Source organism: Cyprinodon tularosa, unplaced genomic scaffold (genome assembly GCF_016077235.1).
Source record: "Cyprinodon tularosa strain WSP-4 unplaced genomic scaffold, ASM1607723v1 ctg851, whole genome shotgun sequence".
Classification (NCBI taxonomy): Eukaryota; Metazoa; Chordata; class Actinopteri; order Cyprinodontiformes; family Cyprinodontidae; genus Cyprinodon; species Cyprinodon tularosa.
In genome coordinates this window covers 9,345-33,158 of record NW_024039620.1, presented here as the reverse complement: position 1 = coordinate 33,158, position 23,814 = coordinate 9,345, and the positions used below count along the sequence as shown (strand labels likewise).

The 23,814-nt window shown below is 38.7% G+C and overlaps 1 protein-coding gene across 1 annotated transcript; it reads left to right on the top strand.

Annotated features, from left to right (window-relative positions):
* The first annotated feature begins 317 nt into the window (after positions 1–317).
* LOC119775127 (insulin-like growth factor-binding protein 2-B) lies at positions 318–22,645 on the top strand. Its single transcript, XM_038273024.1, has 3 exons — positions 318–725; positions 14,517–14,665; positions 22,484–22,645. The coding sequence occupies exons 1-3, from the start codon at positions 371–373 to the stop codon at positions 22,643–22,645; spliced, it is 666 nt and encodes a 221-aa protein (XP_038128952.1). The 5' UTR covers positions 318–370.
* Positions 22,646–23,814: the final 1,169 nt, after the last annotated feature.

Here is a 23,814-nt window from a genome sequence, read left to right as displayed (position 1 = left end):
CCGCACATTATTCAGTCTCCTTTTATGCAATATAAGTGCCAATGAATCACAAACACAACACTGGCTGTTTGAAAGAAAAATACAAAGAGCAGACTGTTTTTTTTTTATGGTGTCATCAATAATCCCAAGATCATTTCCTAATTTAGGGCTCACTTTAACTGATGGGAAACCTTTACAAAATTTAGATTTTCCATTACAATAATGGCTTAATCAAAAACTCTGAAAAGTGTCCGTCAGTCAGTAATATGACAGCAGGTAGGACCCTGTCAGTGTGTTTACCCAACAGAGGTGGCTGATAGAGGATCCATGTCCATGCGGACAACTTCCAAGGGTCAATTCAGCCCCAGTTGTAAACCAAGGAGACGCTACCATGACTGTCCATTTAGTGTACGGCTTCCTGTTTGTTTTCTCGGCCTTGCCAGGACTCATTCTTGGGGATTTGGCGTTCAGATGCCCAGTCTGCACTGCAGAAAACTTGGATGCATGTCCTGAGGTCCCTTGGTGTCCAGAGATTGTGAGGGAGCCTGGCTGTGGCTGCTGCCCTGTGTGTGCCCGGCAGGAGGGGGAACTTTGTGGGGTCTACACACCAAGGTGCTCCACCGGCCTGAGGTGCTACCCCAGCATGGACGCTGAGTTACCCCTGCAGCAGCTCATCCATGGTTTAGGCCAATGCAGGCGAAGGGGTGAACAGGACGTAATGGGGGTGGACCAGCAGGCAACAAATGGTAAGACATGTTACACACATGATTTCAATTCAAAAATGTAATTAATGTTATTTTCTACTCAAATAAGCAAGACTGGATTCTGTATTACCTTTGGATGGACATTTTTCTGTAGCTGCATTATTCTGGCTTTGTGATGAAAGCTTCTGATTGTGAAGCTGCTACAGTAACTATTCTGCAGACAGCAGCAATTTCTCTCAGGCCCAAAACGTGAGAATATTCCTACATGAGGCAAAAGTGACTTTTTATGTCAAACATAATTCTTGCATTAGTAGTGTTGATTCAGCTACTTCAGTTATTTTATTGTACTTGATAAGTATTTAAATACTTTTGCTCTATTTCTAGTTGTTTTGCATTCAGTTTAAATTGTAACCATAATGCAAACACCAATCAAGCAAAACCCAGTTATCACTAATAGGTGGAGTAATAGCAGCCTATCTGTGTGTCTTTATAATTGCACCTGTCAGTGAGGGAGAAAGGATTTGTTTCTTTGATTTGAAGATTTTTTTTTTGTGTATGCATTTATTTAGACTTATTCGTTGTCAGTTAGTGTACTCTTTAAATTTTGCTCTTTTAAGGTGTATTTAGGTAGCCTCGAGAGACCATCCTGATCTTGCGAGCTTTCAAGGTTTCACTCGCAGATCAATCTGGAGACTCTCCGTTAAAGAAAATTTTATGTCGTTCACCAAACGAATGTCCAATAAGCGTTGGCTTTGAGGCGGGTTGAGGTGTGACGCAACGAGAAGCGCGACAGTTCAGTCTAAAGAACATGGCGGCTTCAGCCGATGAAACTAGCGTTAGCGTGGCTATCGAGCAAGTTTTATCGTAACTACAGGGTATTTCTTCACTGAAAGAAGAGCAAAACACTGCTCTGGAGGCTTTTCTCAGAGGAAAAGATGTTTTTGCTCTTCTCCCGACTGGTTTCAGCAAGAGTAGCCTGGCTTGTGGTTGTGTTTTCGTCGTTACTCTGTTAGTACGTCATATGCTTCTTTGATCTGATTGGTTTATTTGGCCCGTCTATCACCAACATAGGCCAATCAGCTAATCAGTATTTTCGCCCCTTCCCAAAATTACTTAAACGGAAGGTTTCCAGATGCATATGCGGAGCAAATCCATCTGGCAGAGTCAGGTAGCTTCATTTGTTCTACCGTATATGGACCAGAGTTTGCTTCCTTGGTCTAGACCTTTTGTGCAGATATAAATAAAGACCAATAAATTCTGGTTCAGACAAATAAACCAGATTCACACCAACGCTTTGAGGTGGTCTTGGTCTGCTTCCAAATAAACACTGGTGCAGTTGACTTCAGGTATAAATTAACCTAACCATTTAAAGCCAAGTGTATCATATTTGATACAGGAGATTTTTAAGCCTCTGCATCATCAGTGGGATGTTTTGGTTCTTGAAACCCTGACTTACATAATCAGACACATGTAGTGAACAGAAAACATATAAAGGATTATGTAGAAATGTGTAATATATCAAAATTGATGCAAATAAATGATGTAATTTAATGTTTTTACAAAATTTATGTAGTTATTTCATTTGTCACAAAGTTCAATGACAATTCTAATTTTGGAAAATTTGAATCTTCTGTCAATTATTTCCTGGTTCAGGCTTTAAAGGGTTAATGTATAAAGTATAAATGTGTAAGCAGTACCGGAATCATACCTATCCACTGTCTGTTACTTCAATGCTGCTACTAGCAATCTGACCTTCTTCGGCTTAAAGGAAGCATTCTCTGCCTTCAAACATACAATAAAAATTCCTAAAATGCACATTCATTGAGATGCACTTGAAACTCAATCATATTTTAGTTGTAAAGCATAAAATGCAAAACAGAGATGCTTCGTGTGGATTGTCCCAGTTGTTTTCTAGTTATTTATTTATTTTTCATGCAATATGCTCTGCCATAGTCATTTTTGACCGATTGGAGAAATGTTCTTCACACACACGGCTTTGTTTTGAGCCATAGTCTACTTTAAAAAAATACAATTGTCCACTTTTGTTCTGGACTAAACAGGAGACCTGGGACTTAACTAGTTGGAATTGACCGTAAGTTTCCTTCGTTGTGCTCATCATTGTTTGGAATCTTCCATTTTTGTATTATTCCTTAGTAAACTTTTTATTTCATGTTCTCTGTCTATCTCAGATTTTTTCTGTTTATTCACTGTTAGACACTGTAGCTTTCTTATACTCCTAAGCAGTTTCCATCTGTTCACTTGCTGTTTACCACATTTCTCATTTCTCTTGCAAGATAATACTGTTCAAGAAAAAGTTACTCTTGACCGTGCAGGTTTTTGCTCCTAGTCTATGCATTGTTCTCCCCAAGCCTACTTTGTTACCTTTCGTTTTTTCTTATTTATTAAAATATTTTCTTCTGGATGCCTGCCTGCATTAGTGTTCACTCACAAGTGGTCTTAATATTATGCCGCTTTGATTCATAGTGGATCATAAACTTTATGGAGCAAACATACTTGGCCCAGTGTGTTGGTTAAAATTAATTATACCTCCCTGCAACCTGAGCAAGTCAACATGCTTACATTAGCATAAGATTGACACCTTTTTGTCCTAGTCCTCTGTCTGATGTCCCTCTGACTCAGATGGGAGACACTGCCTGATCTAACATATGGCGTTACCACGAGAACTAGGTGGTCTATGGAATAATTTGAAATGTAGAACTCTTGAAATACATACTAGATATTAAATATTGTTAGTACTAAATTGTGTTAAGCAGCTATTCTATGAGCCACAGACAAGCAGTAAACTGTACATACTACATTCTCCAGTACATCAAACTCATTTTTTTAATACTAAATAGTAATTCCTTAAAAATAAAAATAAAATATACCAAAGATGCAACAAACGTTTTCAATCTGGGAAATGTTTGAAAAATGTGGCAATATTTGTTTGCATATTGCTAGTTTTCAAATATTAGTCTTGAAATATGATTTACCCTTAAACTGCCCATTTATAATGACTTATACTACAGAATATTAAAAAATGATAATCAACTCCACAAAATTAGAATAACAATATATTTCATATTCAATCCCAAGTCAGTCTCCTGTAGATGGTTGCATTATGGAGGACTGATGCTTGGGATTCTGCTTTCTAATGTGTCAGTATTGTTTCTGTATTGAATCATGATCTGCTTGTTTTGCACCACTGTGAAGAGTTGAAAATTTCCCTAACCTGACTGATGGTGTTAGGCCAGGGATTTACTTCTTCTCTGTCATATCTGTGCTTTTGAAAGCATTTCCCCGTAAGGATGTGGTGAAATATTAGTGCAGTGTGGGTGACTGAAGTTCGTGCTTATGTAACTGTGACAGCAGCAGACGAGAAGCTTAGGGGGTCCTGCCTACATCTTGCATCAATGGTTTAATTGACTTTAATTAAATAAACAATGAAAGCTTCTGATTGTGAAGCTGCTACAGCAACTACTCTGCAGACAGCAGCAATTTCTCTGAGGCCCAAAACATGTGAGAATATTCCTACAAGAAGTAAAAGTGACTTTTTATGTCAAACATAATTCTTGCATTATTAGTGTTGATCCAGTTACTTCAGTTATTTCAATGTATTTGATCATTATTTAAACACTTTTGCTCTATGTGTAGTTGCTTTCATTAAGTTTAAATTCTAACCATAATGTTAGAATTTAAACTTTTGTGAGACTTGGTATGGAACTGTGTATTACAGGCATCTGTGACATATTACACTTCTTATCTTTTTTAAAAACTGTTATTGTCATTACCCTGTCACAAGTACCACACAGTGATATTAACTTTCTGCATTTAACCCATTCCCTTCGTGAGCACTAATGGGATGGCTCAATGGGAATGTGTGGGACTTGAACTGAGAACCTCTGAGACCCAATCGCAACCACTAGGCCACCACTCCCCCTCCATAATTGGTCGCAAACCTACATTAGCGATTTTTTGTACTGTTCTCATGACATTTCTATTTCTTAAGGTGCAGCATAGATCGAATGTAAACAGTGTGGGAGAAAAAAATATTGGTGCAAAATGATACATTGATATGGAAGTTCAGCGCATTATTATAGCATATATGGTGCAATTATGTGCATTTGTATTGGGTGTTGTCAGTTTGATGCAGTCTGTGACATGATTTGGAGTTTTTTTCAACAATAAATCTGGCTGATTGCAGTGTGGAAGAAGCTGTTTCAGAATCTGCTGGTTCTGCATTGCATCGGATGCTTCGAAGCCTCTTCCAAGAGGGCAGCAGGGAGAACAGTCCTTGGTGGGGGTGTGATGGGTCATTGATAATGTTACGGGCTCGGGACATGCAGTGTTGGGATGCAATGTCTTTTATGGAGCAAAGAAGAGCACAGATGATCTTATCTGCTGTTCACCCCACCCTTCTCAGCTTCTTCCATCTTCAAGACCTTCTACAGAAGCACCATAGAGAGCGTTCTGACCAGCGGTAGATCTGTAGAAGGTCTTGAAGATGGGTGGGGGCAGGTTGGCTCTCCTCATCCTTTGCAGGAAGTACATATGTTGGATGAGGAGAGTTAAGCTAACAGACACCATCCAAATTAGTCAAATTTTGTCTGCTACTAAAGTTTTAGCAATGCAGTGCAATAGTGTGTAGTCATCTTGCATTTTTCTGGGCAAAGTGAAAATAATATACATTACATAATACTTTTTTATATGCAATCTGCATGAAACATGTTTAACCTGAGCAAATTTAGGAATACAAACCAAGTATTACTAAATGCCTGCAGGAGCCCAGAAATGTCAAGTGTTGTTTTCCTAAATTACAGTAAAACGGGGACAAAGTGTCAGTATTGATCCATGAAAGCTAATGTTGACATAAGTAAATCTTCTTGCAAGCAGCTGCAAACCCACATCTGTGACCGTGAACAGGCAGTGAACCCACAACTTGTCCATAACCCACCTCAAACCTCTTGTTATGAAAAGGTTCAGAGTGCTTGAAGGGTTTAAGAGACACTAAACAGGTAAATTCCTGTAAGCAGATCTAAGCTGAACTTCAACGCAGGAAATATGGTGTATGAACTAAAGAGACACTCAGTTTGTTGTCAGGAAACATCTCCATGGCAATAGGTTCAGCCTGATTACTCAGTCTTGTCCTTTCTTTTTGTTTATCCATGCTATGGTTTTGAACTGAAATATTTTCACTGAAAGGAAGACAGTGAATACATGAACTTTTGTGTTCTCGTCTCCCTTATTAACTCCAAGCCACAAGTGAAGAATATTTATGGGTAGAGGATAAAGAAATCTGCTTCGTTGCATCTTGTGTAACTGTAGCTGATGACATGATCGATTTTTCTGTGTTCTTTGTTTGACTTTTCATCTTCTGGGTGCAAACCACAGAAACCAGCTGAAAATGGGCATTATTTCAGGCTGTGGTTCACTCTCAGGTCATGTTCATTTTTTTTCTCTTTTTTGGATAGAGGGTGGACTTCTGCTTTCTTTTATGGCCCCCAAAATAAGCTTTTCCTGTTGCTAAATGATGTTAGGCTCATATCAGAATGACTAGAAAACCACTTCGGTTAAGGATTGTGTGATCGATCGATCGATCGATCTATCTATCTATCTATCTATCTATCTATCTATCTATCTATCTATCTATCTATCTATCTATCTATCTATCTATCTATCTATCTATCTATCTATCTATCTATCTATCTATCTATCTATCTATCTATCTATCTATCTATCTATCAAGTTCTAATGGAAATCTATAAAAGTCTGAGTTTCTGGACAGAGTAATTAATTTGCTGGCTGTCTGGATGATTTGAAGCAACACGCCAAGTGTGGGGCATCTGTCAGCGACACGGATACATCATTGGATACAATAATATTTGGGTTAGCCGTCAACATTTCAACATGTACAGTATTTCTCCAAGGAAGGTCGGTCGAGCAATGCATACTCTTCGTTCATCATGCCTCTGTTATCGTGCTTCAGTTGAAAAACTGAAACTTTATCCCTTTTTTGCTGCCAGCAGCATCAGCGTTCTGTCAATGTTTTCTCTGGAGAGCTGAAAAAGCACTCTGGGATCTGGTGGGCCGGGGTGAACAAACTCAGAGCCACCAAAGTCCAGTTAGTAGTTATAAAAAACAGGGGAAGAATAGGAATCTTTATTGAAATGTAACCAAGATGGATACCAAACTCAGGTTTAGATCTGGTTTCATAGCAGAAAAGTTGCTGTCTTAGTCTCAAACATTTTAAAAATTCAGTTTTCTGTCCTAACTGTCCAAAAAATAAATATTGCTGCATAACTTGCATGTAAACACTGAATAAATCGTTTAGACATGTAATGGACAGAAATAAGAAAGTACTAATAAAACATCATAGTTTTAGGGGAATCTAAGATCTTTTTATTTTATACACAGTTTCAGAGCTTTCCCAATCCCAGAATTTATTTGGCATGTCTTTTTATTTCTGAATAAATTCAATATCATCCTTTTTTCCCAAAGTACATATATCAGACATGATATTTTTTGTGAATTTTCACAATTTTTTAACATTTCTATTCAACCTTAAATATGCTGTTTCTGTAAACATTGAGGTAATCTTAAACCTTATGAAACATAGCTGGTCATACATACAAAAGCGGCTTTTTTTCTTTTGTTCTGGTGGTCTATGTCCTAATTTTCCCTGACAAAGGTTCTCTGTTCTTTCTCTGCTCTTTAACTCATCCAAGCACTTTGTGCTGAACATAGAGCATTTTAGAGGTTAGCTTTAACTGACCCCTAAGGAACTGAGATCCCTGTATGATATGAACTTATTGTAGAGTCAACATTTCGAATGATATGATTTTATCTGCCATCCTACAGAGTTACTGTCTTTAAGCTCTCATATGCATCTTGGCTGCAACACATCTAAATCAAATGAATGGTTCATTGCCAACCCTCCAGAGAGCTGAAGCCCTGGATGCTAAGGAGGTATTTAATGTGTGTGGAAACAGAGATGCAAACAAAATCTGTAGGATAGTGGCTCTCGGAGACAGACCCTTGCCAAAGCAGGACTAAACAATTATGTCCTTGCAAATGTTGTTTTTTTTCCATAAAGAAATGACTGTATGTGCAACGGTAAAGCTTGAATCAATCACTCTGGGATTGTCTTTGATATATTTTCTGCAGTAATCATCTCATTTTTTGTCACAAAATGTTGCTTCACAAACAGTTTTTACTTTGAACTCGTGTTGCAGATAGACAAACAAAGCTATACAGCGGCAAAGCCAGAGCCATAAACTTAACAAAAATATATATTTTTTTCATCCGGGCTGGTTAAGACTACAATGGCGGCAAAGCTCAAGTTAGGGATGAAAATATCCTTAATCTCCAGAGTTCATGGGCCTGTGGCAACGGTAGCTGCAGACTCACCCTACGAGCTGCAAATCTAAATGTTAAGGTACTGTAGAAATTAGAAATGTTGTATTTCCTTATCATGTATTGAATGATCAGCATAAAAAAACTGAGGCTGTAACGTTTTTAAACATCAAGTATGTTTAAGTGTCATGATCTGCCCTGATAGCTGACCTTTATTGTTTACTTCATTCACCTGCTTGACTCTGTCCGGTTCCTAATCATCTGTCACCTTATCCACCTGTGGATGTTCCTCTATATTCGACTAAACCCAGCTATCTGGGCCAGATCATTGTCTGAGTATTTTATTTTTTTTTTTCAGTAGTTTTAGTTTGTCAAAGGTTTGTGGCCTCCTCCCCGGTGGCCCGTGGGTTCAGAGGTTTTAGTGTCTGTGTTGTCATCTCCTGACTGTGTCCTGGCTCCTAGGTGGAGACCAGTTTAAAGTTCAGCAGATTTTCTAGTACCATGTCTTGTCTCTGTCCCTCAACCGCTGAGACTTCCCGTCTGCATCTGTGTGTCTGCCTTCACGTTTTGTGGATTCCTGGAACCATGGATCATTCTGTTCCTGTGTAGATCGGAACCCCTGACCTGGATTCGATTCCTGCCTGCTCACTGTAGTTGCTGCATCGAGGACACCCTGGGCGGCTCTGCCCCGCAGCTCATTTGGCAGTCCATCGGTCAGATCCTGCCTTCCTCAGAGAGGATGGACTGAACTGTTGAACCAGAGCGCCTTCCCCCTGGAGTCGCTGCAGGTCCGCTGATCCACAGCAGCCTGCGTTTCTGTTCTGTTTTATAATTTCCAAATGTTTTGAAACTTCCCACTGCCTGACTCGCCTTGAATACTGGGCCCTCTGTCCCATTTTTGATATTTAGAGCCAGAAATTTCATCATGAGGTCAATAGACAACTGTACACTAACCTGTGGCCTGATAGACAAATGATGATGATGTGAAATCATCACTCACCTCCCAGCAGCATTATTACGAGAAACTATTTGTCAGTCTCCTTTTTTTTTCAAGCCAAAGTGTCTCTGACTAATGCATTGGTTTAATATTATATAAAAATAATCTAAGTAAGGAAAATAATCATGGTGAATTATTCATAAAAATGTCTAAAACAACCTGATGCCATGTTAAAAACTAATGACCTCTTAATCCTAGTTTTGACCCACTCTGCTCTGCAGAATTATGTGAATTCCACCTGAATTCACATAATATGATGGCATCTTAATTGAATTTAAGCTAAGGCAATAGGCTTTTTTGAGAATTTATCAGTGGAGTAACTGTGAAGCCTTTTTATAATCTAGCTTAATGTCATAAACATATGGTCAGATTAATCAATCACAGCAAGTCACTAGCTCTGCTTCCAATTGGTGTTGCTTTGGTGTGTGTGAGTTTGCCAAAACAATGTCAGACTCCATAATTTTCTCTTGTCCCCTCCCTGATCTGACCAGTGATGACATGTTTAGCCGCATGTCCTCATTCAACCGCTGGTTGTCTAGGTGGTTTCCTGAAAACAATCTGGGCTACATTAATTATTATTAAATAATTCTAATAAAAATTAAAACAACTCCAATTGGGGGAAAAAATGGTTTATTCAACATAAGATCTCTTTCGTCAAAACGTCTGTTAGTTAATAACTTGATTTGTGATAAGCGGATTTATATTGTCTTACAGAAACTTGACTGCAACAAGATTATGTGAGCATAAATGAGGCAATTCCCTATAGTTATTTACATTTTCACAAACCATGAAAATCTGGCTGAGGAGGAGGAGTAGCAAAAATCTGACTTAATGATTAGTCCACAGCTAGTTAATAATTACAACTCTGTCTCTCTGTCTCCTCTCAATTTCTTCAAGGGCCGTTTCTGTGGTTACAGCAAGACAGAAATGCATGCAACGAGTCAACTATCCTGAAAACCCAAAACAAACAACATATTTCTGAGCTGGTCTTCTTTATTAATCTACTGCAGTTTTTTTCTTTTTTTCTATATTCTTTTTTTTCTTTTTTCTATGTCCGCATTTGCAGTTGTTGGGCTTCAGGAGGTAGCACTGCTACAGACTATGGCCTGTTAGAATTCCTACGGTGGTCATCATAAACCTTGTCAAGTATCTGAGACACTTCTCTACTCTATCTGATGACAGTGTAAACATTCATTACTCAGTGTGGGTGTTGAGAAAGCTGTGAAAGCATTGCTTAAGACCATAAACCGAAGCCAAAACTCCAACAGCTCCAGACAGGTAGTTTCTATGGTACTGAGGCAGAACAAACACTGTTTGAATGGCAGATGATAGCTAAAGACTTGGGGTTTCTTTTGGAAAGTGCAATGGATTTTGTAACAATGGTTACCCAGGTCTGACATATGATAATACACACAAAAAAGCTTTCAATCTAACTAGGTTTTAGTGGTAACCTCAGCATGACTCCACTGTTTCTGCTTTTACACACCTTCATTCGGGGTCCTTTCACTGTTGATGAAGACCCCAGCACAGTGGTTCCCAACCCTTCTTCATGAACCCCTGTTCTGCATGTTTTAGGTGTTTCCTTATTGTATAAGACCAGAAAAAAGAGGATTAAAAGAAGCTCTTAGGAGCCCTAATTTGAATCCTGTTCGCTGGAGCAACAGTAACATATCTTAAATATTCAGGGCAGGGCAGGGGTTCCTGAAAACCAGGGTTTGGAACCACTGCCCTAGCATAATATTATTACATTATGGATGGGATCTGATTTAGTTAGGACTTATTGAGGTTTTCCGGGGTGTATTAAAAAGGCAGTTAGCTCCCTGTTATGCCTTATAGTTTGATAGATCTAATATATAGCCCCTCCCCCCTTCACACCTGACTGGAAACCCCAAAACTGTCCATATCATAGCTTGATTGTGGCATATTTAGAAAATTGGCTCTGGTTATTTATGATGTTAATATGCTTTAAACTTTTACCACTAACCCTGCTTTATCTAACCACAGTGCTACAATCAAAGATGTTGCAGCTATTATGAAGCATTCGATTAAAATCTAGTGATGCATACTTTGAATTTAAGATCTTTCTGCTGCTCTATCATTATCTTCAGCCTTACTGGGAATGCTTCATTGCCTTTAAACCTTACACTTTTAGCTTTGGCACAATTGCACAATTCTTTTTTTAATAATTTCATTAACTATGAGGTTACAGCTGTTAAAAATTGTTTTCTTTGCTGTAAAACAAATCCAGTTTACGTTTGCAATTTGGAGTTGTGTTGATTTGACTACTGGTTAAGATTGTGAAGAGTGGAAACCAGGTAATAATAATTGCCCTTCATTGTTCTCACATTGGAGAAATTTACTCCTGCATTTAAGCCATTCCCTTGGGGAGCAGTGGGCTGTCATAGTGGGGCCCTCGGTAAGCAGTGTGGGGTTAAGGGTCTTGCTCAGAGTGAGTGCAAGTGGGGCTTAAACTCAGAACCTCAAAATTACAAGCTCTATGCCCTAAACACTAAACACATCCCCAGATACAGTAGCAGCCATTCAAAATGGCCCTTCCCAGTCAAACGGCAGCTGAATGGCAACCCACTTCCCTGGATCCCCTACCACTTCCAGCCACTGGCCTTCTCCTTGTCGTAACATATTTTTTTACCCTGACTCCACCCTTTCACTGAATTACAGGGTCTGACCAGGAGATGACGCTTCTTTTTAGATCTTAATGTCCGCAAACCATGACAAAAAATAATATTTTAGTACAATGATTGATTTAAAAAAAAGGAATTGTAGGGGACAAGACAGGGACCAGCCAAGAACCAGCCAAAGGCCCATCAAGGGAAGTGGGGAAATGTCAAATGTCAAAGTTTCTACACAAACTACAACTGCTGCTGCTATTCCTCATCCTAAACCCACAACCATTCAGCAACACTACTATTGCAACCCCACAACCTCACCATGAAACATTTGTTCATTTTTAAGACTGCTGAGGAAACCTATCGATCATAAACACCTCTCCAAGACCCTGCAAAAAATGTGTATGTTCTACCTATTATTTTAATTAATTATATAATTCATTGAATTAAATAATTTAGAATTTATTTTAAGAAACCAATGGTCAAGTCCAGTCATCAAAACTTGATACCCAGGTCACGTTCATTCCTAGACTATAAACTTACACCCAGACCCCAACACCCTGGTCATGCCAATAAACACACTCTGCATTGCACTCTGCTTCCCTAGTCTCAGCAGTCTCTTGACATGGTCACGCCTTCATCAGGAGGATGAACTAAAGGCAGATTTCTACAAGTGTCAGGATGGAAAAAACAAAACAAAATTTAATCCAACCTGACAGCCTGTCAATGTGCTCACGAGAGGCTGATCATGGATCATCAAGTGTGCTACAAGCACTCGCAGGTTTAAGGTACAGAGTTTCCATCCATAATTCATATCAGAGAGTAAACAACCGAATCACTAGCTTAGTTACTGATGTGATCACTGGACAAATTAACTCAAATGGCGATTTTTCCCTGTGCCATGTTAAAAGTATAACCTACTTGGGAGAAAAAATGTTACCTTTGTCTGAAATTTCAAACAAACAGATAACAATGCCACCTTCTGGTCAGGCATTGGAATTTTATTATATTAGTCAGTTTTTCTGTCATTTAAATGAGGACAGAATATATATATATATATATATATATATATATATATATATATATATATATATATATATATATATATATATATATATATATATATATATGTCTGTATATATTTATTTATTTATCTATTAGCACTGTGAATCTAAGTTATTTTATATAAAGTTGGTATGAATTCTAAGCACAGACAAAAGTCTCTGTGTATGTGCATAGACACTCCAACTCACAGCTCTTTATACTGGGGAGTTGATTTACAGCCTCTGAGTTCTGTTTCAGTTCTAATTACACTTACACACAGCCTCAGCTACGAAGCCTCTGGCAGGAAGGTTCAAGAGCCAAAAAAACTCCTGAGTCAGCACGTCAAAGCCCCATCAGATCCGCTTCCCAACAAGTCTGGACTCCCATGACTAATCCTCGCCTCTCATCTCATTTCTGCTCATGAAAAGTACCATGACTCTGATTCCTGATAATTGCAGGAGTTACTGTAACAAACATTGGAGTTTGTCTAATTCTGGATTTCATCTGCAACTGGTCTTTTTCTTTTATCTCTTAGCTATTTTTTTACAACATTATGCTGAATATTTTTTGCAGATTTCACAGAAACCAAACATCATAAACACTTTTTGATTGTGTGTGTGTACTGGTTTACAGTGTGTTACCTATTTAGGCCTGTTTTTGGTGTATTTACTAGCCTTCCAAGGACCAACAGGGCAACCGAATGCTGGTCCTTATGTGGCTGACCCCATTTCTATCCTTAGTATACCTCTGTACCTCAGTTTAGAGGTACAGCATGGTGTCAATTACCTTTAGGTTAAGCTTAGAGTTAGTAATATGGTGATAATGATTAGGGTAAATGTCTGGGTTTAGCATAAATGCAGTAACTAAAAGAATGTAAGTCAATGTAAAGTCCTAATATGGATAGAAATGCAAACTCGTATGTGTGGGTGTGTTTCAGGTTGGGGAGGCGGTAGAAATCTATAAAAGTATGAAAGCTGTTCTGTAACAAATTAGCTCTGGCGGTCTTAAATCTTGTCCTCTACTGAAGACTGACACAAAGAAAGTAGTCTTTAGAAAATCTCAGTTAAGATAACTGATGTTTACTGATGTTCTCCATCCAGTGACTGAGCCAAGAGGCTGTAAAGAGCTGGGAGAGACAAACTCCCCAAAGGAAATGAAGCAGTAACTGCAACTATTGGTTAAAAAACTCAGAGGACATTATTACAAATGCACATTATATTGAAATCCCTGTATCTTGTGATAATTCTTTTCTGCCACACATAAAAGTCTTACTTTAACAATCTGCTATATGTAATTTTTTCAGATTTTATCCTTACTCATCTTTGTTGCTTTATGCAATTTAGGTCATAATCTGTTTCAGAGACGCAAACTGGAGCTTTATGTAGTTTGTTTCTTCACAATCAGCAAAGTAATTGCAGCCATTGCAGCACCTGACTGTGTAGCAAAGCATTAGTCACCATGAGACACAGGATGCCCCCAGGATACAGACCGACATTGTCCTCTAATTCCCGGATTAAGACTCGCATCTTATGAAAAGAGGTTGTTAACAGAAAACTGCAGCTCATAATAAGAGAAAGAATGAAGATTTTTTTTTTTAGAAAGTAAGAAAAGTTGGGGAGAGTTGGATTTTCTATAGTAAAGCAAGGCCAGAGATTTCTAGGAACCTCCAGGCGTGGATTAAAACCAGACAAGTTGAGTTTGAATGCCTGTCTGACAGTTTTGAGTCTGTTTTCAAAAATATGTCTCCTTGGGACATATGCATCGGATTAAAAGCTTGTCTAAGTTGGTTTTCATTTTTTTGTTTCTCTGCAGAGGTACAAGGGACTGAGATTCCACTCATTAAGAGACCTTCCCCTGATCTCTGGAGCTGGCAGGAAGTGGCAAAGAGGCAGTACCAGAATGAACTGAAAACCAGGATGAGAATAAATCTGCATGATGATCGAGTCCAGAGAGAACCACAGGTCAGTACCCCACTTATTTACCTGGAAGAGCTCACTTTTTTAGCTCATGTAAAACTTCATTTTTCTTTTTTCTTTAAAGTAGCATTTATTATGAGTTTTATATGTGACTGTTTAGGGCCGTTGTAAATGTCATAAGGCAGAGAAATGTTCAACCTAATCAAAGGTCTGGTGAGATGGGTTCAGTTCAACCACACTTTGAAACTGAGCAAAAACTGATACACGTTCTCTCTGTATGACCAGCTTGTTGTATTTCAACCTTTTCCAAAGGAAAAAAAAACAATCGTTGAAATTCTCAGACGAGACAGTGTAAAAATCCGGAAGGTCCGTTTGATGAAAATGAGCTTCTGCCCAGGGGGCAGCGCTGGATGAGGTCCATATACACTCAGCTCAGTAATGCAAACAATGATGCTTCCACTCTTTTTGTCTCTGACTTGCCTGCATGCAAAACAGCACAAAATAAGAACGAGAGGAAAAATATGTTTGACGAAAGAAAAAGAAAATGTCAAGATTGTTACAAGCAACAAAAGAGTGAAGGCAATAGGAGGATCTGAGCAACTGGACGAAGGGAGGAATTTCAGATGGATGGCTTCAAGCATGACCGCACTTTGTTGTTGGTGGGTGGGTCCAAGTTCACAGAGTTCTATGTAGCATGTAAGCTCTTGTGTCAGACCTTCAGGTCAGGGCAGACTGTACAGGGCATATATCCCAAGATAATCACCAAGTTCTCAGCCAATCCCACATTGTGGTGCAAAACAAAACACCAGACTGATAACCGTCAGGATTAAAGTTCATACCAACAAAGCCTTGTTATTGCCTAGAAAACATGCACATTAAACCAACAGAACAGGTCCACCCCTTAGTAATGGCCTTTTATTGGGCTACTCTAAAAAGATTCGAACTCATCGCTAATCCAGACAGTTTGAATTGAAAAGGCTTCCTGGATGGGAAGCGAAACATCTTCAAAATTGGAAAACAAAGTCCAGTGGTTGTTTTTTTTTTTTTTTACTTTTTAACTTTTTGGAATGACTATGACCTGGATGACTGAGAATCTTCACCAGCAACCTCAGGTAAAACTATGAAAAGATCCAACTGAGTCAATTCTGATACTCTAATGATAAGATTAAGAGCTACACTGCAAAAAATCGGAATCTAGATAAGTCATTTTTTCTTAAAATAAGTTCATTTGTTCTTGAATTCAGGAGGTAAAAGAGACATTTTGCCAATGGAACAAGAAAACTTACATTAGAATAAGAAAACAATTGCATTGTCTTATTTCAAAAGCATATTATCTAATTATCTTATTTTAAGAGTAAAATTACTCATTCCATTGGCAAACTATCTCATTTAGTTTTTACTTATTTCTAGATCGTTTTTGCAGTGTACACAAGACAGGCAGATGTGCTGAAATCATTTAGCTCTTGTTGTCTTGGTAAATGCTGACAAAAACTGCAACATCAAACACAGCCTCAAACACTGGGAAATGCTACTGAGGACAGTGACGCTGAAAAAATCGTCTGCTTACCATCATCAAGAGGTTTGAGAAAAAAAACAACAAAAAAGACCATCTTCTCCATAGGAGATTGCCTAGGATAGTGATGTAACCAACAGAGAGCTTGCTTAACATCACCAAGTATGTGACAAGAACTTAAAAAAAAAAAATTTTACCAATAAAACTCTGCAAGTGAGATGGAAGCTCTGCAGGGAGAACAAGAATGGATATTGAGAAACCGCTGACATTGAAAAATGGGAGAAAGAGCAATCTTTTGGTGATTATCAGTGGATATGCCAACATGATGAAGCACATTGTGAAATAAATAAATAAATAAATAAATAAATAAATACAAAGAAAGAAAGAAAGAAAGAGTTTGAGTTCAAAATTGCCTTTATTACACAATCCAGCAATCAATAAAACAAAACAAAGTTAATAAAATAAAAACATCAAAATGCAAAAACTAAAGATTCTTCATCTACTGAACATAGAGCACCATTAATGCCCCACTTATTTACAAAAACATTTATACTCTTTGTCAACTTAGAAAACTCAAATTCTACCCGAACACGAGCAATGACCAGTCTCTTAAATAACACACAGGCATCTTCCGTTTGACAACCATTAATTTTGTTCTTTCTTGATATCCATATTGCTAGTTTTGCCATTCCAGAAATGAAATTTAGCATTCAACAAAAAGATGATACAATGTTTCCTCCTGTAAACAAAAAGGACAGTTAACACTAGCGCCAGGATTAAGGTGTGCCAGATACCTGTTTGTAGCTATTGCCCCATGTACAATCCTCCACTGGAGGTCACCCACTCGTTTTTCAATCGGGGGTTTGTACAGGGACCGCCAACAGCCTCTTGGGGTAGAGCTGGTGCCAAAAAACTCAGTCCACCTCGACACCCTCACATCTGCCAGAGAACGTATGTTCAGAACCTTCACACAGCTAGTGTACAAGGCCTTCTTCCCCAAGCCTTTAAAATGTCCTAGTGGTGAAACTTGGAAGGACAACAGTTTTTCTGGGTCGTTACGCCATTGATCCACTGCAGGAGAGACACTAATTGAGGGAAATACATATTCATACTCATCATCCCATTGGTTAAAACGAGTATTATAAGCAGCAAATGCTCTGACATGGTCTGGTAGAGAAGCACAGGCTTCCACTTTCATCCTCAACATAAGCCTGTTGGAACGCATATCAAGACGCTCAGTTAGGTTGGACACAGATAGCTTCATCAGATGACCCAGCTTCACACACCCGGCTTCTATCAACTTAGACCTTAAAGTACCAGATGACAATAGCTGTGATGATATGAAATCGTTTCCAAACAGAGGTTCTTCAAAGATCCACATCCCTGGTGATGTATCAGCCATCCTCTCAAAACTGAAAATCTGCCAGGCATTTAACACCAAATGGTAAAATGGAGTAAGAGCAGATAAGTCCAAGGATCCTTGTCGTAACAGAAAGAGATGTTTATCATATCCAAAAGATCCTGCCTTCCTTAAAAGAAGACGTGCAGTGTCCAACCATGGTAATCCAGTACCATATAACAGTTTCTGCGCTGTTTAAAGTCTGAAAGTTGCAATCCGTGAGGTGATGTCTATGAGTCCTTGTCCTCCCTCCTCCACTGGTAAGTACAGGAAAGCAGCTCTCACCCAGTGACGTCCAGACCAGAAGAAATCCACTAGAGTCCTTTGAAGACGTTGAATGAGAGATGCTGGTGGTGTTAACACAGTCAGTTTATGCCAGAGAGCCGAAGCAACCAAGTTATTAACAACCAGAACTCTTCCCCTGTAAGACAGCTGAGGCAGCAGCCATTTCCATTTGGATAGTCTGACACACACTCTCTCCATGACACCCTCCCAATTTTTTTCCATAAAAGTATCTGTCCCTAAAAAAACACCCAAAAATTTTAAACCTTGGTTTTCCCAATGAATATTACCTGGTAAAGCAGGCAGATTATTAGTCCATGGGCCAACTTTTAATGCAGAGCTTTTATCCCAGTTAACTTTAGCTGAAGAGGCTTATTCATAAAGCTCCAAACAGTGCTGAAGACCCCTTACATCATTCTGATTTCTAATAAAAATATTTATATCATCAGCATAAGCAGAGACGACTAAACCTGAATGATTTGGGATACCTGGAAGAATAACACCTGTTAAAGCAGAGCACAGTTTGTGTAAAAGGGGTTCAATTACAATAGAGTACAGTTGTCCGGAAATAGGACACCCTTGTCTAATACCTCTCTGAACTTGAACAGGACAACTTAATCCTCCCCCAATTTTAACAACACAAAACACTTCATTATACAATAAACCCAATAAAGAAATAAATCCATCCCTAAAACCAAAAGCCCTCAGAGTAGAAAACAGAAAACAGTGATCAACCCTGTCAAAAGCTTTTTCCTGGTCCAAGGAGATAATGCCAACATCAATTTCATATCGTTTACAGATATCAATCAGGTCTCTCAAAAGAAAAAGATTATCCATGATAGATCTTTCGGGTACACAGTATGATTGATCTTTGTGTATAATGGATTCAAGGATGCTCTTGAGCCTATTTGAAAGTACTTTAGAAAATAATTTGTAATCCACACAGAGGAGGGCAACTGGTCTCCAGTTTTTTAACAAAGTCAGGTCTCCTTTTTTTAGAAGTAAGGAGAGAACAGCTTGACGGCAGGATGATGGCAAGATGCCTGACGAGGAGCATTCCTGAAGAACCTCCCACAAGTCCTCTCCCAAAAGTCTCCAAAAATGTTTATAAAAATCTGCAGGTAAACCATCTAGATCTGGAGTCTTTCCAGAAGCCATTTGTCCAACAGCAGCAGTCAGCTCTTCCAATGATACTCCAATATCCAAAAATGCCCGATCTGAAGCAGAAAGTTGAGGGAGACCATCCACCAGAGCCTCCATGCAGCTTCTGTTACAGTCCTGCCGCTTGAAAAGATCACTATAAAAGGCCACAGCCTGCTCCTTCATGGTGTTGGGATCAGTGGTCAGAGTACAATCTGGAAGCCGAAGGCCAATCAGCTGTTTCGTTTGGCTGATATTCCTCTCCAAGTTGAAAAAGAAGGATGTAGGAGCATCCATGTCTTTAATATGAATGAACCTAGACCTGACTAAAGCCCCTTTAGCCCGTTCATATAAAAAACGACTTAACTTATCTTTCTTTTGTTTAAGCTGATCATTATTTATAACATCTGTGGGTACGTCATTTTCCAACAATGTAATTTCATTTTCTAAATTCTGAATCACATTTTTAATTTTAGTTGTAGAATGACTTGTATATTGTTGACAGAAGACTCTAATCTGAGCCTTACCGACCTCCCACCACTCAGTTAAAGATTTAAAGTCTGACTTCCTTTCTTTCCATAACTGCCAAAAATTACTAAAACTTTGACAGAAAGACATGTCTTGAAGCAGTTTGATATTGAAATGCCAATAAGATTTATTTCTAATAGTGGGTGAAAGACACAAATCCATATAGACTAGATGATGATCAGAAAAACCAACTGGACAAATTAGGCAGTTGGACAGTCTATTTCTATGAAAATCAGATATATAAAATCTATCCAATCTAGCCCCACTAACAGTTCCATCCTTCATTTTTACCCATGTGTACTGTTTATCTTGAGGGTGTTTATTCCTCCAAGCATCAACTAAATTCAGCTCTGAAATCAGCTGAACCAACTTAAAGGAAGATGGAAGATGAGGTTCTTCATCTGTTCTATCTGTAGTGAAGTTAGTCGTGCAGTTCCAATCCCCACCCATCACAACACACTCATTTTGATTAGACTGCTACAAATAACTGTGTATTTTCCCAAAGGCCTCAATCCTGTCCCCTCCTTGGTTTGGTGAATAAACATTAATAAAACAGCAATAAAAGCTTTCTATTTCTGCTCTAATCAGCAGGACCCTGCCCGGCACTAACTCAGTTTGTGATTTGATGTTAGCAATCAATCCTGGAGAAGATAAAATAGCTACACCAGCAGATGACCTGGTCCCATGAGACAAAAAATAATTCCCTTTCCAACTGATACCCCATTCTATCTCGTTTTCATGATCTGTATGTGTCTCCTGTAAAAACAAAACATCTAGCTTCTTTTGAATGATCATCTCCAAACTAACTGTTCTTTTAAAAGGATCCCTCCCACCATTGATGTTTAAAGATCCCACCCTGATATTATGCATAGAGGTGAAAAAGAAAGGAGGGACACACAACGACAGTAAAGAAAAGACCACCCAGTGTTCTATAATCATAGCTTTACTTCTGGATTTTTAAACGGTTTGACCCTTGTCCTTTATTTACTAATAACTGTCTCCGGAGGTTTGTCATATGCTTTTTTAAACGGAAACGTTTCTTTTCATCAAGCATTTCGAAGCCAACTGTCTTCTGTACCATTCGGGCACTCTTGATAAATTTTTCAACATCAGGAAAATAATCTGTAACTTTTACATGTTTTCCAAAAGTTTCATCAAGGAAAACATTGATTTCCTCTAAAGTATACAGGTCACCACTGTATGTTTGAGAATCTGCGATTGAAACGGTGTCTGATTCACTGTCATACTCCATATCATCCACCTGTGGAGCGTCAGGTGCAGGCTGGGACGCCCCCTCACCTGGAGGCAGCAACACTGAATCAGCAGAAAAACAGACAGAATTAGCTGTCTGATCTGTTTCTTTCTCAAGATGACCACAGTTAGAAGACTGGTTCAGAACATTATTTCCAGGTTTCTCCATTTCATCCCTCATAGGCTGTCTATCCATAGCGCTGCTTCCCTCTTCAGCATCAGAGACAGTTACCGGGGGAGACGCCCCCTCCTCCGCAGCGGGAGGAGAACCAGCATTCAGCGACGCTCCACCGGTTGGATCTGTTTTAGCCTGCTCTGTCGGGTTTTTATGCGGACAAGCGGCCCTTTTATTTTATTTCATGTTTCCAGTGCTTGCATAAACCATGTAAGATCCTTCTTGATATTTGACTCTGAAAGACACCTCCAGCGTCTGTGTCGCAGAGTTTAAAAAAATAAACACCTGTCTCCTAAAGGACTGAACATGTTTAAGTTTATCGCTTTTACATCCCAGCCCCACTGTTTTGAAACCGCTGGCGAATTTCCCAAAACGCTGGAGTTCTTTCTCCAACAAGTCATTCGGAATGAACGGCGGCACACCTGAAACAATAACCCGGGTGGAGGGCACACAATAACCCGGGTGGAGGGCACTGCAAGCGGGGACACCTGCAGATACTCTCCACCTAGTGTCACTCCACTGACTATCAACTGAGTAACAAAACGCTCCTCCTTCAAAAACACCAAAACACCTTTATTCATTCTCGAAGCGTAACCTAAATTGATGTGACCCACAATGTCACCAATAGCCAGGAGAACTGTTTCAACTGGGATTGACGGATCAGGCTGAATCTGAATCCCATTCCTCAGGGACAGGGGTGGCGCCTCTGAAGACGCCATCCCCGCAAACAAAGAGCGCTGCAAGCGCTAATGAGACAAAAACCACTCCAAAGTGTAGAATCAGTGTAAAGAAAGAATATTGGAAAAAAAGCACATAAAAAGAAAAAGATCAGAAAAACTGTAATAGACAATACTTTCACTCTCAATCAGACTCACCACATGCAGCCTCACCGTCACCAACACACTCCCAGCATGCAATGCAGAAAGAAAGAAAGAAAGAAAGAAAGAAAGAAAGAAAGAAAGAAAGAAAGAAAGAAAGAAAGAAAGAAAGAAAGAAAGAAAGAAAGAAAGAAAGAAAGAAAGAAAGAAAGAAAGAAAGAAAGAAAGAAAGAAAGAAAGAAAGAAAGAAAGAAAGAAAGACTAACAAGCAATCTAAAGTTGACAACAGAAATATAGAATATATCACTGACCCCCAGGTCTGGCATTAATTTTACATGCATGAACTCTGGTTTAACAGCCAACCTGTAACTAGCTGGGGCATGCACTGATGTGGGGTTTTCTGTAAGCCTTCATTATGCTGTATAAAGGAGTCAAAGACTTGGAGAACTTTTCATCCATACATTCAGATGTCTGATAAGGTGGACTGTGCCTCCTCCTGCTCTGCTCTCTAATCCTCGGCCAACTAATCAGAGGAACGGACCTCTTTGATCCCAGTGGCAGACAGATGCCCTCACTGTATGTGGAGCCTAGGCATGACTGAATACCTGTTAAAAGTGAAATAATGGACGGTGTGTTTTTTTTTGCCTTTTTCTGTGTGGTTGGGGCCAGCAGCTGAGTTAGACCTTTGAGGCTTAGTAAAAGTAAATCTGTCATTCTATTTTAAACCGAGCTGTTGCTTCTCTCCTGTTTACACCAGAGTGCCTGTCAGCAGGAGCTGGACATGGTCTTAGAGGAGATCTCTAAAATGACCTCCGAGGACAACAGAGGCCCCCTGGAGAACCTGTACGGGCTCAAATTTCCAAACTGTGACAAACATGGACTGTACAACCCCAAACAGGTGAGCCGGAGGTTACACTGACCTGGGATCTTTTGGTGGTTTAATTAACCTTCATAGTAATTTTATACCTAAAGGTCCATCCTTTACATGTGAAAATCACATGTGATTGCTTTGCATTTTATTTTATTTGATTTGCAATTCATGCAACTATGAAAAAAAAGACATGAGGCTTTAGCAACATTAAGGGCTTGACCTGTAAAAATTCAGAACAGAGAGCACTTGTTCACACATGCAATGTTTTTTTTAGCATGTGCAATAAGTCAGCATCCTTGGTGATCCACCACGATTGCTGCGCACATGTTTAGACGGCAAATCAGTTTGGTTCTACTCCATTAAAATGAGCACATATCCTTTAGAGGGCAAGTCACCATTTTTAGTCATTTGAATGCCCCTTACAAATGGAGTCACCCCATCCGTCAGTGAGGACTAGCAGGGGAAGATTTATATCCTGCCATTTTCAGTAAAGATACTGCTCAAGGCAGTATTTAATTTTGGCATTTGACCAATCAAATAAGCCCTTGGGTGACATGTTACCTACTGTAAATTAAGTTGAAAAAGGTTAATATGTTAAGTGAAAAAGTTAAAAAGCTAAACATAAAAAATATAAGTGCCTCTATCAGCATTAATGATCTAAGGTTTGTTTGTTTTAACGGAAAACTAATTTGTTTCTTTCACTCTGTGTTTTTCACAAATTTCTTATAGAATAACTTCTGGGCAAGTGACCATTTCTTGTTTTATATATATATATATATATATATATATATATATATATATATATATATATATATATATATATATATATATATATATATATATATATATATATATATATTCTCCTGTTCTCCAATAATGCTCTTAGTTTAAAATTTTGATTTTCAAAGTAGTTCACAGAGTTCCCGACAGCATAAAGGGTTAAGAGTGGAAAATGAGGTTCTAAATCATGTTTTAGGAGCTAATAATGCAAAAAAAATTATTTAAGAATAATAAATATAGTACGATAAATATTTGTATAGTATTTTACATAGGTAGCAAACAAAGTAAAAACTAAAATGAAAAAAAAAAACTAACTAAAGCTAAAGAGACATTTCTTAAGTTTTAACATTATTAAATAGTCTTTTTTTTTTACCCTTTACAACTAAAACCTTGTGTGATTAGCAGATTGACACCTCAGTGGTTAAACACCAATGCAT